The 16,062-nt window shown below is 53.7% G+C and overlaps 2 protein-coding genes across 6 annotated transcripts; one reads left to right on the plus strand and one right to left on the minus strand.

Annotated features, from left to right (window-relative positions):
- Nucleotides 1-452: 452 nt before the first annotated feature.
- On the plus strand, nucleotides 453-8,759 carry SLC46A1 (solute carrier family 46 member 1). 3 transcript variants are annotated; one of them, XR_006165219.1, is made up of 7 exons: nucleotides 453-748; nucleotides 867-1,719; nucleotides 2,114-2,197; nucleotides 3,248-3,404; nucleotides 3,963-4,785; nucleotides 5,928-6,349; nucleotides 7,062-8,759. XR_006165219.1 is itself a non-coding variant. In XM_042791512.1 (5 exons), the coding sequence occupies exons 1-5, from the start codon at nucleotides 533-535 to the stop codon at nucleotides 4,048-4,050; spliced, it is 1,398 nt and encodes a 465-aa protein (XP_042647446.1). In that variant the 5' UTR covers nucleotides 453-532; the 3' UTR covers nucleotides 4,051-5,918. The 3 variants fall into 3 exon arrangements, 1 of the variants encoding a protein (XP_042647446.1); XR_006165218.1 differs by having other exon boundaries at nucleotides 5,928-8,759; XM_042791512.1 differs by lacking the exons at nucleotides 5,928-6,349; nucleotides 7,062-8,759 and having other exon boundaries at nucleotides 3,963-5,918.
- Nucleotides 7,504-15,825, minus strand: SARM1 (sterile alpha and TIR motif containing 1). Of its 3 annotated transcripts, none has more exons than XM_033004270.2 (10): nucleotides 15,113-15,825; nucleotides 12,129-12,747; nucleotides 11,729-11,941; nucleotides 11,512-11,603; nucleotides 10,751-10,986; nucleotides 10,539-10,632; nucleotides 9,657-9,846; nucleotides 9,432-9,553; nucleotides 8,681-8,850; nucleotides 7,504-7,601 (listed from the first exon to the last, which is right to left on the minus strand). In XM_033004270.2, exons 1-9 carry the CDS (start codon nucleotides 15,571-15,573, stop codon nucleotides 8,721-8,723), a joined length of 2,157 nt encoding a protein of 718 aa, XP_032860161.1. In that variant the 5' UTR covers nucleotides 15,574-15,825; the 3' UTR covers nucleotides 7,504-7,601; nucleotides 8,681-8,720. The 3 variants fall into 3 exon arrangements, with proteins under 3 accessions (XP_032860161.1, XP_032860150.1, XP_032860138.1); XM_033004259.2 differs by lacking the exon at nucleotides 7,504-7,601 and adding an exon at nucleotides 7,728-7,790; XM_033004247.2 differs by lacking the exon at nucleotides 7,504-7,601 and having other exon boundaries at nucleotides 7,859-8,850.
- Nucleotides 15,826-16,062: the final 237 nt, after the last annotated feature.

A 16,062-nucleotide genomic window follows, 5' to 3' on the forward strand; every position in this document is an offset into this window, starting at 1 on the left:
CTTACTGATCTGCTCTTCGAGGCAGCCCAAACCTAACAGGAAACCCAACAGCACTGCCAAAACCTTTTGTGTGTTACAGTTTGTAGGTTCTTTTGTCCTTTAGAAATTCGCTGTGAATTAATATATGCAATATTGCTATCTACAGCATTCCGCAGCTCCTGGTGCATTTAGAACGTCGGTGATCAGTCTTCCTTTTTCCTCTTTTTGGAGGTAAGAAAAAAAAAAAAAAAACAAAAACCAAAAAAACAGGAACGAACGCGGTTTGAAGTTCAGAGATCTTTAACCATCGATAAATACACCCAACCGGGGCTGGAAGCTGCCTGAGGAGCAACAGCCGGGTCTCCCCGGCCGGAACGCGCTGCAGACGCAGAGCCCATCCCTTCCTCCTCCTCCTCCTCCTCCTCCTCCTCCTCCTCCTGCGGGAGGAAGCGCCAGAACGCGGCGCAAACCCCGTTCCCCGGTTCCCCCGGGGCGGGGCCGTCCCGTCGCGTCCCGTCGCGTCCCGGGTGGAGCCCCCCCCCCCCCCGCCGCCATGGCCGCGCCGCCGCCGCCCGCCCGCCGGTGCCCGCCGGTGCCCGCCGCCGAGCCTCTCCTCTTCCTGGCCACCCTGGCCCTCGGCCTGCAGGGCCCGCTCGCCACCCAGTACCTCTGGGACCGGCTGGGGACCGAGCGCGGCTACAGCGGCCCCAACGCCAGCGGCCCCGCCGGCTGCGGGAACGGCAGCGCCGGCGATGAGCCCCTGCGGCAGGTGGGGAAGGGGGGAAAGGGGGGGGGGGGAGTTGGGGGGGCTGCCGCCTCCCCCGGGAGGGGTCCGGGGTGGGGGGGTGGTGGGTGCTGCTGGCTTCAGGGGTCTGTTTCTCTTGCAGGAGGTGGAAGCGCTGGTCTCCCGCTGGAACCTCTATATCAACCTGGGCGGCTTCTTCGTGGGTCTCTTCTCCGTGACGCTCTTGGGGCCGTGGAGCGACAGCGTGGGCCGCCGCCCGGCGCTTGTCCTGCCGGCACTGGGGATGGCCGTGCAAGCGGCCGTCTACCTCCTCGTCATGTACCTGCAGCTGCACGTCGCCTACTTTCTCCTCGGGCGCCTCGTGAGCGGCCTCCTGGGCGACTACAACCTGATCCTGGCCGGCTGCTTCGCCCACGCGGCCGACACCAGCGACCCAGGCGGGCGCACGTTCCGCGTGGCTGCCCTCGAGGCGTGCCTCGGCGTGGCGGGCATGCTGGCCAGCGTCGGCGGCGGCCAGTGGCGCAAGGCGCAGGGCTACATCAACCCCTTTTGGCTGGTGCTCGCCGCCAGCCTCGCCGCCGCGCTCTACGCCGCTTTCTGTCTGCAGGAGTCGGTGAAGGAGCCGAAACCAGCCAAGCTGTTCACGCTCGGGCATTACAGGGCTGTCTGCAGGCTGTACACGGCCCCGGAACACCTGAGCTCCAGGAGGAAGCTCGCTCTTTACTCCCTGGCTTTTTTTCTTCTTGTCACTGTACATTTTGGAACCAAGGACCTCTTCGTTTTGTACGAGCTTGGCTCCCCTCTCTGCTGGGCTGCTGACCTCATTGGGTACGGCTCAGCCGCCAGCTACCTGGCTTACCTGAGCAGTCTGGGAGGGCTGCGGCTGCTGCAGCTCTGCCTTGGAGACACCTGGGTGGCAGAGATGGGCTTGATCTCCAATATTTCAGGACTGGTGGTGATTTCTCTTGCTACGACAACACCGCTGATGTTTACAGGTGATGCTGAATTCTTCGGTCCCCGTGTCACAGGCCCTTAGCTCAGAGGTGCCAGTAGATGCAGGAGGGCAGCGTGCTTCTGGGAGTTCAGGCGCGTGACAGAAGTTCTGCCTCTGTTTCAGCCCGTGTACCATCCAAAACGCGGTTTGCTGACAGCAAAGCTGGACAAACACTGGAGTTGAAACTGCAACCGTATAGTTCCTAGAATATAAAGTTTCCCAGAAGCTGAATGACACTGCAGACACAGACTAAAGTGCATTATGAGGTGCAGGAGCATGAATCGGGTCTAAATATAGCAGGGAGAAACTGCCTGGAGCTACAGATTTCTGGGATTGGCTTTGGAGGCTTTCTTTTTCAGCTGAGCTTTCCCTAATGTGCTGTGTTTTGCTCACAGGTTATGGGATTCTGTTCCTTTCCATGGCAGCTACTCCAGTCATACGAGCCAAGCTCTCCAAGCTGGTCAGTGAGACGGAACAGGGTAAGGAGTTAGCCGGGATGCTTAAGCCAGGTCCTGAAACACTCTTCTTGGAATGTTGAAACCAAACTGCTTTGGGAGGTTAGGACTTCCCGGGCTCCTCTGGACTCGTGGGCCCCTGCCTTCACCCTCATGCCCAGGGTAATGTTTTATTTTTTTCAGAATAATTGTCATTTGTTGATTTAGACTTGCTACATTTTTGAGATGACAAGAGAAGAAGAGCAAGATGCAAAGTACTATATTCAAGCTCAGGAATAGTTCATTCATTCATCTGTTTGTTTCCAAAACTTTTAAAAGGAGCAAGAGTTAAAATGGATTATATAACAGGCAGAAAATAGCAGTCTCCCTGACCATGACTCTCTTCTGTAGATCAGTAACAGTGGGAAGAAACTTAGTGTTGTTAGAGGGTTATATCATTGACCATGGTGAAAGATCATGGATAACCTGTAGGAGGAGCGTATTTGCCTTTCTTCCAACAATTTGTTTGAAGAGCTTGCACTTACTGTTAAACACTACAAAGGAATGTCTCTGCAGGCAGGCAGAGGGGAGGAGGGAATCGAGGTGGGAAAGATCGAAAGGTGACTTCGTACAATTCATGTTTCTTACATTAGAATGAAGGTGGCGCACACTTGATACCAGATTTATGATAGTAAATGTATAAAGTGCAGTTTTCTGCTGCACTTAATGTTTAACAAGCGATAAGATGTGCTTTGGCAGTAAATAGACCTATATCACCCTGTCTAAAGCATTTACAATCCAGCTGATATATAATATCCCTGGTCACCTCTGGTGATGCAAATTCTGGAGGTCGGTGAGGTGGTCCTGGCTGCAGAGGAGCTGAGCTTGGCAGGCCTGGCCTGCCAGCCCAGCGCAGCATGCCTGATCTCTGCTCCCAGCTCCTGCTTGCCACGCTTGACAGTGCAGGCACCAGTTTTCTGATCGGGACTGCAAACCCTTAGAAAGGTTCACACAATCCCACTGAGGGAGGTGACGTGGTAAAGACATTTGCAGGCAGGGCCATCTCACCATTAACCTCTTATATATCTTTTCCAGGTGCTCTTTTTGCTTCTGTTGCCTGCGTGGAAGGGCTGTGTTCACTTGTGGCTACAGGAGTGTTCAACTCTCTCTATCCTGCCAGCTTGCACTTCATGAGGGGCTTCCCGTTTCTCTTCGGGGCTATAATTCTTCTTATTCCAGCAGCTATTATTGGGTAATTTACTTTACATTTCTAAGCTTTGCCATAGGACCTGTGAAGTGTAATATGAAAAATACTATTTGCTCTACACAGGATGGAGGCTTACAGTTTTTAAGGCATATTTTCAATTAGGCTTATTGAGGGGGTGTTTAGTGCCCCAGTAAGCGGAGGTGAAGGTCCATTTCTGCTGGCATCTGAATCCTAGTGATGAACTCACCGCCTGCGTAACATAGCTGCTCACGTTCAAAGTGCTTCAGGGTTTCACTCCACCCTCAGAGTGGAATCCAGAATTGGGAGCTGAAATTTTAAAATCCTCCTTTATGGAAGAGGTGGAGCTCTTTTAGCACTCTCTCTTCCTGTTGTTTCTCTACTAATTAAAGCAAAATTTGTGTCATGATAGAAAACAAATCCCCTGGTAAGTCCTGGGAGAGAGAGTGTGTTGGGGTTTGCCGTAGAAGTACAACAGCTCCTGGCAGGGTCATTTTGTTCTGTTCCTTTGAAACTTTAAAACTCACTTCATTCAGTGACATCCCAGTGTGCCTTCATGGGCTCTAACTGTTTGTTATTTCTTAGGTGGATAGAAATCTGGGACTCGAAGCAGGACTACAGTCACTTCTCAGGTGCTTCCCTGTCCGCTGCAGATGGCTCAGCAGCAACTTAGCAACAAGGAATTGGCCAGCTCGGCAGTGTCCATCTGAAGACTGTGCTTTATTCTTCCCTTGGAGGACAAATTAGAGTGGGAGGGGCACCTTGCTTGTCCTTACTAATTTTTTAATGCCAAATAGTTGGAAATCATGGCTCTGGCTACCAGTAGGAACTTGATTTGCAGATGTGGATGCCTCCTCACCATTGTGTTGGCTCATCTGTCAGAGAAAACTCAGGACCCAAAAGCCGATCAAGAGTAAAAGTTATTGTTGCCCATTTGCAAGGCTGGTTAGTGGTTTGGTGGGAAGAGAAGGTTCTGTGGCATGCTTTTAGTGGTGAGAGAAGACTGAATTCCGGTTTAATTGCCAAACATGTTCACCTCTGAGTACTACAGTGTGCAGCAGATGAGGTGGTGGTTTGATTGAGGCTCACACAAAAGCCTGCAGAGTGAGACTGAAGCAGAGATACCCAACAGCATGCTGCTGAGGAGAAAGATTGCTCTCCAAAACAGCGTGTTGTCAATAAAAGTCATACAAATGTCACATGCCAGACTAGGTTCCTGCAGAAATCCTTACGATGAGTGGTAGTTTACCACGGGAGTGCTATTGCCATCCTTATTGACCAAACTCGCTGTGTGCTTCGCAAGTCAGAGGTGTCCAAGGGAGAGAATCTAATGCATGAAGTGCTTGTAGTGAGCAGTGCCAGTGGTGTGTCCTGCCTGGCTGTCTGCAGCTCACCCGGGATTGCAAAGGTACTTTTTTAGTAATAGCTCGTGTGAGAATACTAAGGTGCATGTAGGTGCCTTAATTGACAGATGCCCAAACTGATGAAGTTAGGGCTAAAACTGACAAAATTGGGCCTCCCTAACTGAAGACCCTCACATTATAAATTTGAGGCCCCAGCTGTGATAAGTGTGCCCTAGAGTCATGTGAAATTACTGCTGTGCTTATGGTAGAGCCAGAAGCAAGAAGCAGTCCTTCTTCCTCGGTACATGGTGCTGTTGGGATGAGCTGGTGTGGGGACAGGACTAGTGTGTTCAGAGGTAAAATTATACCCCAAAATTTTGTGTCAGTGACCTCACTTCTGCTGCCCTTCTCGAGATATGTTGATACCAGCAAGCAAACCCCCTGTTCATGCTACTCATATTTGTTCTTTTCAAAGCATTAACTGTATTGCCTCAATCCTGTTTTCTTCAAACTGCCATAAACCAGCAGTTCTGTGTACATTGCATTGCACATAGTGTTCAGATGCATGCAATAATGTCCTCAACTGTGAAATTGCTTAGCAGATACGTTACTTTCAGAATGAATAAAGCTTCCATTCTCTTTTATGGTTCATAAAAAAGATAGCTTTTCTCGTACAGCTGTCGACATAATTTGTCCTTGCTTCTCTCTGTGCTTCTCTCCCTTATTTTCATGCTTCTTCCTTTACTGAAGACTCTGCAGGAAATTATCTGCCTTGCCCAGGGTGAGCATGTCAGAGTCCTGAATAAGAAAAAAATGCAGGTTTGGGACTTGCAAGCAGCCAAAGCTTGCTTTTCCTGAACACTGGAGTAAAGCGTGCAGGAGTGCTTAGGCTGTAATCTGTCCTTCAATATGCAGAAAATGTGAAATACTTATATGCAGCTTTGTTCCGTGTTCACTTGGAGTTTGTGATAAAAGCAGGAGAATTGGGGAGTGGAGAGGCAGGAGGTGGATAATTAGGGAGGCTTTAAGAACTTGGTGTTATGCCACTTGATCCATGTAGTTATGCCAGTGGACACAGGCAGGAGTTAGTGGCTGACTGATGGGCTAAACCCAGAATTAGCCTCCCTGAGGAACAGGGCATGCTGTGAGTGTTGCATTAGATGTTTGTGGCTGAACTGATTGTGAAGTAAGTCTTCTCTCCCAACAGACTCCATGGACACCAATGCTAGCAGCTGCTCAGTGTTGTGCAGCGAAGTGGAACTTGTGCACTGGCCCTGCTTTCCTGTTTGTGTCAGTGTGCTTGCAAAGGAGAAATTCAATAGGAACTATTATGCTCTATTAAAAAAATAAAACCAAAGTTTTTCTAGGCTGTCCTCCAAGAACTACAACCATGAAGCAAAGACATGATCTGTGCATCGTGGCTATGGGCAGCAGGCAGAGTCCCTGGGGATGCTGTGAGCTATGTCAGTCCATGCAAAGATGAGTGTGAAGTGTGGGTCCCCACCGAGAATGGTGCCTGGAGAATGTCAATTCTGCTGCCCCTTCAGAGGATGAGAGAGCGTGATGGCAAGAGAGAGCAAGCGTGAGAAGGCTGCAGGGAAAGAAGCATGTGACACAAAGAGAAAAGAGGTAGGGATTTAGCATGTAAACAAGATTTATTAATAATGACTGATAGAACAACTTTAAACACTCTCTGACATGACATAACAAAGGAATAAGGAAGGGTGCAAACAGAAGAATTAATTTCCTTGAGACTGTGCTCCAACAGGAAGGGGCTGGGTATGGGATGTTTTGTCAAGAGCAGGGTGAGTTCATTAAGGTGAAGATAACTGGATTATGGGGAGACGAAGAGTCACAGCCTGGGCAGCCAAAGCATGAGATGGGATCTTACTGTAGGTGAGACACCTAAGCTGCAGGGGACAAGTAAATCTCTATGTTGAATGGTGGGTGAGGGGGTTAATTGCTAGAGAGATCCTGGGAAACAAGACACAAGAGTCTTACTGTGTATTATTGTAGGGAGAAAAATCCTTAGTACTGTTTGTGTGGGACTCCTTCAGCGGCTATGGAGGCCTTGACATTCAATCAGCTATTCAAGACTTTTCCCTGAAGCAGCTCACAAGTGGCTTTTATCCTTTGGCAGATTCACCTTTGGGCTCATCTACTGGCTTCCTCATGTTTAATCTGGAGATTAGATAGATTCTATTTCTGATGAATGCTGGGTAGATACAGCTATTAACCTTTCACTGGAGAGCAAAGATGCCATTAACTGTGAGTTGATAAGATTTATCCATAAAACTGTGATTAAGCATGAGAATTTAACTTTTTTTTTTTTTTTTCTCAGATGTTCATGGATCTAAGCCAAAAGAAAATGTGGTTATGTTCCTGACAGTTAAGGCAGGCAGCAAGGCTTCAGGGAGAGCCACGAGAAGGACAAAGTGGCTGAGACTCCTCATTACTTCCTGAAAGGGTTGAGGTGTCCTGAGCAGGGACAGGCAAGGGGCTTGCTGCTTCTGCAGGCTGGTGGTCTGAGCGTGCCTTACTCTTCCTCCTCTGTGTGCTCTGAACAAGGATGTCTTTTTGCATTACTCGCTTTGCTCTGCATCAAAACAGACAAACTCAAGTAGGAGCTGCAATTTCTGGGCCTAATTGCCAAATGGCATGCTGTGGAGAGCCTGCTCACCCTCCAAGTGGGTGTGAGAAGCAGGACAAGGCTGGGAGTGCAGGTTTCAGGGGAGGTGTGTCAGGGTGCCTGTGGTTCCTCACCTGCAGCGCGAGCAGCCGGTGCTGCCAGTCCTGCTCCCAGCCAGTGCTCACACCGAGCACCCTCCGCCTCTGCCCTTTGCATTGACTTTGCTCTTTCTGGGCATTTCAAGGTGAGTAGCTGCAAAAAGACCCAGTGGATGTTGAGAAGAGGTCAGTTGAAAGAAATAAATGCTACTTGGCATTTCATCCAGCAGAGAGTATGGACAACACTGAGCCCGAGGACCATAGCAGAGCTGTCAGGGGTGAGCAGTAGTGAGCAAGGAGATAAGTCAGCTCCTGTTTGGATGAACAGCCCACGGGAGATCTGCTGTGGAGTGCAAACAACAGAATAAAATACAGCCAGTGTATAACAACTCCACAAGTACAGTACGGCAATTAGTGTCTTCTGCATCTGCACAGATATATGTTTTTCAGAGTCACAAGCCAGCCTCCTATGCCCTGTAAGTACAGACCTGATAAAGTGGTAAAGCTGAGACATCAGATGGAGGGAAGGGGGTTGGTTTTCTTTCACTTTTTGCAAAGATCCTGCAGAAACTTCACATGATCTTACCTCAAACTTCCATCACCAGAGTTAAAAGCACAAAGTGGTTTTGCAGCATTAGGAGGTGAAAGGCCCTCAAGGAGGGAGTGAGCTGTAGTGATAAGGGGCTGTTCCTGGGAAAGAGAAAGCTGCTGCTGAGCAGTTTAGAAGGCCTCTGTGTGTTATCTTTCCCAAACATGGGGATTTCGTTAGGGCTTAAGTTTTATTTGCACTTTCCTGCTCTCAGCTTCTGACCACAATGATTCCTGCAGCACACAGCAGAGGCCATATGATGCTTATGGACTGTTTCAACTGCTCTCTCACAGGTCTTCTTGTGATGTACCCCTCACAAATTCCTCAGTTTTCAGTCTTCAGAAGATCCTTCCTCTTTGGATATGTTTCTGAGGGAAGCTGCAGCAATTTGCAGGAGTCTGGACCGTGTTGGTCTCCTCACACCCCTTGCATTGCACGAGATATAGCCAGCATGTCCTGCTACCCCAGGAGAGGGTGTGGAAGACAACTCATCAAGCCCAGAGCCCACCCTGGCTTGGCTCACCAGGGCTTGCATTTGGAGGGTGAAGGGGGGCTAATGAGCCACAGGCCTTGTCTCAAGCCAGGGTACTAAGATGGGGAAAAATCTAGAGGGAGAAATTTGGCCCCACATAAAAAGGGGTCACCTGGGAAGTCTCTGGAGGGGACAAGGCAGCTGTGCTGGTTCTAGGTCTGTCCCAGGGAGGGCAAGCAGTCCAGGCCATTCTCCGACCCAGCCGAGGAGTCCCGGGAGGAACGGCCCTGGAGAAAGCGGATGATTTTGTCGATTGTGGCCTCCTGGTACTCGTGGGACCACCTGTGTTTGAGGGGAAAATTCTATTTAATTTTTCCGTTGTGCGAGATGTCACAAGATAGCTCAGTTCATTTGGGACAGGAGCCACAGAACCCCTTCCTCCACCCCAGGTCCCTAGGAGGACCCCTTTTCCCTCTGAAAAATGGAGGAACACTGGCTGCCGAAGGAAAGCCCCTTCCCCTGTGCCCTGCCAGGCTGGAGGGCTACGGGCAGGTTGGGATGCCAGCCCGGGATGCTGCTGCATAGAGGGGGAGCAGGAAGTAAGAAGAACCCAGGTGAGCTGCAAAACTGGCCAGCATCACTCCTGCCTGGAGGGCTGGGGCCACGAGGATGGGCGTCCTCCCAGCAGCGGTGGGGTGGGAAGCTCTGTTACCCAGAGGAGCCCCCAGCACAAGAACAGCAGAAGGGTTATGGTGGGGACCTTTGTTCCCTTCATGCTCTAGAGTACCTGAAGTGACTCACCGCCCCTTTGGCCTGTTCTGCCTCCCTCATCTGATTCTCCCAATTTCCATGTGCTCTTTGCTACTGCTTATGCAAGAAGTTCTCTCCAGACGTCAAGGAACCCCTTGGTTTCTTTTACTTACTTGATACCATTAAATTTCAGGACAGCCCTCATGTCCTTGGGAAGTGTTTCTGGGTCCGGCCACTCAAAGTGGTCTGTAACAGGTACAATGTTCTTTCCAGAGCTCAGGGCTGTCACAATCTCCTGCAGGAACATACAAATGCTCAGGCTACGGCCCGTGTCAGCCCATCACCAGCCCCTTCCTGCTCCACCATCCACCAAGCTCCCACCCGATGGCATCTCCTACCTTGTGCACCCAGTCCTTGCACTCGGGGTCTCCCATGCATTTATCCAGCGCGTTTGGCGAGAGGACCAGAACGAAATTGCGGGCACTCATGACACTCTGGATCAACTTGTCCTCAAACTTCCCTGCCTCTAGCTTCTCCACATCAATGAACACGCTGAAGCCGTGCAGCTGCAGGTGGACCTTCAGCAGGCTGGCGGCGAGAGGAGACAGCACCGTGAGGAGAGCTACTGTCTGGGTTTCCCACCACATCAGCCAAGACATGGTGAGCTGGAGGAGCAGTGAACGGGCTCCCTCAGAGAACAGAATGGTCCTGGAGATGCCGGCTGCCAGCCCAGCCTGCTTACAGGTGTTGGGCCCATGCAGAAAACAGGGGGAGCAGGACAGGCACCAGGGAAGGTTTAGATGGGGTATTAGGAAAAATTTCTTCACTGAAAGGGTTGTCAAGCACTGAAAGAGGCTGCCCAGGGGAGTGGCTGAGTTACCATCCCTGGAGGTATTTAAAATATATGTAGATGTGGCACTTAGGGAGATGGTTTAGTGGTGGACTTGGAAGTGCTGGGTTAACTGTTGGACTCAACGATCTTAAAGGTCTTTTCCAACCCAAATGATTCTGATTAACTCTCTGTTGTGATCCCCTACAGCCCTACAAGCACAACATGAGAAAAAGGTAAGCCAGTGTCTAAGATGGACAGGGTGGCAGTGACAGGACTGGGAATTAGCCTGTCCACTGGGCAGCTTATGGCATGTGCTGTCCCCGTTTGCACGGCAGCTTTTGGCAACCACTCCCTTCTCTCTGCTGCAGCTCTCCTGGCTCTGCACTCTTCCCACCAGCCTTCACTCTGGGCTTCAGCCCAGCATCATAATGTTGCCTGCAAGACTCACCTGGCCAGCTGCGACCCAGTGCTCCTCCGGTAGCTGATAAATACGTCAGTCCCATCGGATGCAGTTTGCAGCGTTATAGGGGAGTGAAGCATTTCTAGGCAGAGCAAACGGCAACCAAAAGTTAAAAATACCCAACAGCTCATCCCAAATAACCCTCGGTACTCATCCCCACCCGCCTGCTCCGGCGCAGCAATCGGCAGCGGGACCCGCACCCCTTGCAGCAGTGAGGATGCGGACGCGGTGGAAACCCGTGTTGATGTGACAGTCCTCCTGCAGCTGCTGCTCCGTCACCCGGTGCAAGAAGTTGCGGTTGATGCCGCATGTCAGCAGGTTGTATGTGTACTGGCGAAACTTGGGGTCGATGCCGCCCAGCCAGTCGGCCAGGTTGCTGCGGTCGCAGGTGGAATAGTTGGCGAAGGTCTTCAGCTCTGTCAGCTCCCGGAAAAACCTGGCAGAGAAACAAATGAAAGCGTGGAGCAGAGAGGGGGAGGCTGCTGGACCAGGCAGGACCTAGAGACATTTGGTACAGCATCTTTTATCTGCACAGGAGACAGTGCAGGTACATGTAGTGGTGAAGAATGAGCTGAAGGAATAGAAAAAAAGAAGAATAGCTGTGTGACTGCAGGAGTGTTGGTCCTCAGGACACAGAGGTGTGAGGGGCTCAGCTAAGGGACGAGGAGCTCAGGTAAGTTCCCACCTTTCTGGGTAAGTTGCAGGATCCCATCTCCCTCGTGCCATAGGTTGTCTCTCCCCATCCCACACCCCTCCTGGATATTGGCCCCATTTCAGGAATCGTGGGACCACATACTGCACTTGAGAAGCCCTGCCAGTCCAGGTTTTGCATTTTGAGGATCTCTGCTCCTGTTTATGCAAGAAGGGAAAGGCACAGACCTTTTCCCTGGCTCTCATGGCATGACCCATCATCATGATGATGACCATGAGAGAGGCCAGCGTGGCCTGGGGGCAGTCCTACCTTTTCCGAGTGATGCTGGAGTCCATCCCCAAATCCTCCTGCAGCTCCTCCTCTGTTAGCCTCAGGAGAATGTCCCCATCCACCTGATGGTCCTGCCAAGAGAAATCCAGGCTGGAAAGGTCCCAGGAAAAGCTGCTGGGTGAGATGCTCACACCTCTGCTGCAAGATGGGGCAAAAGGGCCCGTCTGGGTGTCCCTCCCCCAGCACGCAGCCCTACCAGAAAGCTCTGGCAGTATTTGTTGAATCCGATCTGCTGCAGCCACGTCTGCACCTCACAGGGCTTCCAGTTGGGAACTGTGGGCAGGATGCGCCGAGGAACCTCCTCCCCTATCATGCGCAGCACCTTCTTGGCCAGAGAGGAGGTGGTGCTGCTGGTGGAGTAGCACACTACCCTCTTCAGGCTCTGCGTAGCCCCAGTCTCACTGAAAATCTGGGGACACAAAGTGGGAAGACATCACGTTGCTTTCCCTCTTCCTCCCCACAACCTGTGCCAGGCCAGCTGAGGACCGGGATACTTGGTGAGCTCACAGGGGAGCAAAAGACACCGAGCTGCAGCGGTGGCAACCCGCAACCCTTCCCTTTTGCACCTCCTTCCTTCAGGCCAATCTACCCTTTACCTTTGTGTTCTTCTGCCTGGTTTTGATGGCAGCCTCCGTGCAGAGGTAGAAGGCAGCGATGCACTGTGCCTCCAGCCGCGAGCTGTCCAGCAAGGGTACCAGCCGCTGCAGGTCGTCCGCCGTCCTCCCCTGGCTGTTGTCACTGCTGCCCAACATCTCGCAGGCGAACTGCTCTGGGTCCAGCGAGGCGATGAACGGCTCCACCAGAGCCAGAGTCCCCGAGCGCTCCACCTCCTTCTCGATTTCTTTGTTGGTGGCCAGCACCGTGATGGCCAGGCACGCGTGCAGGCGGATTAGTTCGTCGTCTCTTGAGAACACCAGTGGGAAAAGCCACTCCGCCGTCCTCTTCTCGATCATCAGGCGCTGGTTGGCCTGCCCTCCGTACATGGCACAGTTGGCCAAGGCCATGGCGCAGTGCCGCAGCACAACGGGGTCCGTCCAGCGGCACCAGTAGAGGATAGCATCCAGGCCTCCATCAGAGATGAGCTGGAAACAGGTCTCCTCGGTGTGTTTGAACATGTGCTCCAGGATACCGGAGACACTCTGTGCCAGCTGGGGAATATCTCGCTCCTTGGTTAAGTTCAGAATCACTCCCAGACCGATCCGAGCGATCCGATCCCTGCAGGAAGGAGAGTCATAGGCAGGTGAGGGGCAGACGGCCGTGCAGGGAGTGACGGCGGTGACTGGCGTGTGGACTCCCCCGTGCTTCGGTGGCATTTGCCCCATGGCAGTTTCCCTGTGGGACACGGCTGCCAGATAGGCTTCCAGGCTGCGATGCAATGAGATGCGAGGGGCTGGTGTTGGAAGAACCTGTCTGGGTCTGATGGAAGGGCTTGTGATGGCACAGGACATGGGGGGCAGAGCCCATGGCCACCACACCAGAGGCTCTCGTGCTCAAGGTAAGACGTACATAGCAATGAACAGCTCAGGGTAGGCTGATGCCAGGCTAGAAATAGATCTGCTTAGTCAGCTTTGCTGGGGGTGTGTGAGCTGATTTGTGTTTGGGGGTGAAAATTCGTTTGTCCCTAACCAGTGCTGTCCTCTGGCTGCTCTCCGGATTGGTGCCAAGCCCAGGACAGGGGTTTCACACCTGGCTGAGGAACCACGCAGAACTGGCCACGTGGGCATGTGAGAGATGGGGATCTGCCTGTCCTGGGATGGCAGCGTGGAGGCAGAAAAGCTGTTTTATTTCCTCAATCTTGTGGGCTCCTGGTGGAGGACAGCAAGAGCCTGGAGGCAGGCGGCCAAGAGCCACCAGCTGCTGTTCGGCCATGGCTGGCCTTGGGAGCTCCGTGATGTGAGGATGGTCTTAAAATAACACCTGAATGGGGCTGTGCCCTAAAAGCATCATGTGAGGAAGGGGGAAATGATGGGCTCTTGGCCATGAGCTTGCCTGGGGCAAGGGAGCATCTCCATCTCTGACCTCAGAAATGACCCGTTTGGTGCCATGATGGAGTGGTTTCGTTCACAAGGCACATGAGGTGGATGCCCCACGCCGTGCTACTCGTAAGGGCAGTGGGGTGTTTGGCCTCTGGCGATGGTGGGGGTGAAGGCACACCAGCCTTTCAGTGCTGGCAGATGGGAAGAGCATTTCTGGGAAGCCTGTGGCCTGCATGGCTCATGCTGACCTTGGGGTGGGTTTGGCAGCAAATGCTGTGGAGAGCTCTGGAAAAAAAACGCCTTCAGCCTGGGACTGGCTCCGAGCCCAGACTCAGCCAGGGAGCTGGATGACAAACACAGCCCTGCCACGTCCCCGACTCCCCGCAGCCACGGGATGGAGCCAGGACCAGTCCAACTCCTGGCTAAGCATCACTGCTGCTGCACACAGATGCTGGGAGAGGTCTCTAAGCCAGAGGCTTGGACCCAGGGGGGACGCTATATCTGCCTGCCATTGCTTGGAGGCTTATGGTGGGTCAGGGTGTGGAGAGCAAGGGGCTGGGGGCCCATGGCTGCTCCAGGACCCAGGTCCATGAACTGCTCCTGGAGCAGAGATGGAGACTCCAGCAGCTGCTTTCTCTTGCCAGGAAGCTAAATGCTCAATTCAGACTGTGCCAGTGATGCTTCCTGGGATTAATTCCACTCTAATGGACTTTCCTGATTTAGCTGTTGCTTCTTTTTGCCTGCCAGTGCATGCAGCAAAGCCCAGGCTGCGAGTTCACAACCTTACAGCTAGACACATCGCCCAGGAAGCTGGAGCAAGACCATAAACGTTGGCCAGGCTTCCCCCACACATGCCCAAAGCTCTGTCTGGGGCTGGCTGGGGCTTGAGTGCACCAAGGGAGAGCAGAGCTGGCAGAGCCACATGTTTGCTGAGGGGTTCCAGAGGGGAAAGGCCTGATCCTGACCCAGAGGCGTACGGCTCCTCTCTGGGACTGGCACGCTGCAGGCGGTGCTGCTGGGGTGTGCTGAACCAGCCATGGGGCAGAGCAGAGAGTTTGCATGTTGGGGGGGTGTGGGCCTCGCTCCAGCCCTGCTCAGCAGCAGAAAGTCTCTGGGAACTGGCTTTGTCCTCCTCCTGCTACGGTTTTGTCTGAGAGGGGAGTCATGTCTCATCCTTGGGGTCAGATGCTCTGGGCTGCCCAAACCAACTCAGCTCAACCACAAAGCTGGGGCTTGTCTGGGTGGCCCCCAGGTTGAGGGTGGCTTGTGAGGACACCCCGATCCTCACCCCAGCATCCTTGAGCTGGGGCTGGTCCTCTTCCCTCCAGCTGTGGTGGGGGGGGGCAGGTCATGCCATTGTCTGGGTGTGCCCAGCAAGTCAGGGACCCCTCTGTGCACGTGCTGGGATGTGGTGTGGAGCTGGGGGGGGGGGTGGGGTGGGGTGGGGTGGTTTGATGCACCGGCAGCACCCAAAGCATGGACATTTGTTGGGTGTGGGAGGGATGGGTGGAGGAAATCCCTGCTGTGCTTGGGGTGACAGGCGAGCCTGCAGTGGGGAGGGCTGTGCCTGGTTTGGGGGAGGGGGGGATTGTTTGAAAACTCACCTGTTTTCTGCCACCAGGATCTGCTCCAGGAGTTTTCCTGCCTGGCATTTGGTCTCCAGCTCTGCCGTGTACAGCAGGTTCAGGAGCAGATCCAGGCCCCCCTCCAGGCGGATCACGTCGCACAGCACTTTGGCCACGTCCCTCCCCAGCGTGGGCATCCCCCAGGCTTCCTCCACCAGCTGGAAGACTTCGGTGATGGCCTTCCTCAGCTCCGCGGGGCCAGCCGGCTTCTTGGCGTGGGCGATGGCCTGGTGCAGGGCGGGCAGGATCCGGTCCAGGGCTGCCCGAACGTCCGTGTTCACCCCAGGGGAAACCTCCCGGTGCTCCCTGGAGCTGCCCCCGCCTGCCCAGCTGCCCGCTTGGCTCACACACTCGGGCACCGTCAGCCTCTCCGCACCCGCCATGGCGATGAACCGGCACAGTTTATAGAGGGAGACGAGCAGGGTGAGCACCATCGGCATCTCCTAGCGCAGCATCCTTGGTCACCCGCCCACCGGCAGCACCCGGCCAGGGCCACCACGCTCCTTGGCGGGGACCGAAGTGACCGGAGGGAAGGGACAGGAGGGGGGGACGGAGCTGGCGGGGCGGGGGGGTCCAGCCGCAGGGCTGGGCTGCCAGCTCCCTCTCCCCTCCCTGCCCTGCTGGGATGCGGAGCTGGAAGCGGTGGCAGGAGCCGCTTTCTCAGAGCCAGGCTCAGCATCTCGGGTCCTCAGGGGCTGATGTCACCCCGCGCAGGCGCCGCCTCTCAAGGAGGGGCTCATCTCTGGGCAGCAGCATCCCCCTCCTCGCTGCAGATGCTCTGGCAGACCCCCAGACCCCTCCTTCCACAGCCCTCTGCCTGCCCAGCCTGAGCTAGGGCTTGTCTTGGTGTCCCTATGTCCCATGTCCCGTCCCCCCCTCCCTTGCCTGGGCTGCTGGGGAGGCTGTGGTCACCTCCACAGCAGGCAGGG

This window comes from Tyto alba, unplaced genomic scaffold (assembly GCF_018691265.1).
Source record: "Tyto alba isolate M040663 unplaced genomic scaffold, T.alba_DEE_v4.0 Super-Scaffold_19, whole genome shotgun sequence".
NCBI classification, from domain to species: Eukaryota; Metazoa; Chordata; class Aves; order Strigiformes; family Tytonidae; genus Tyto; species Tyto alba.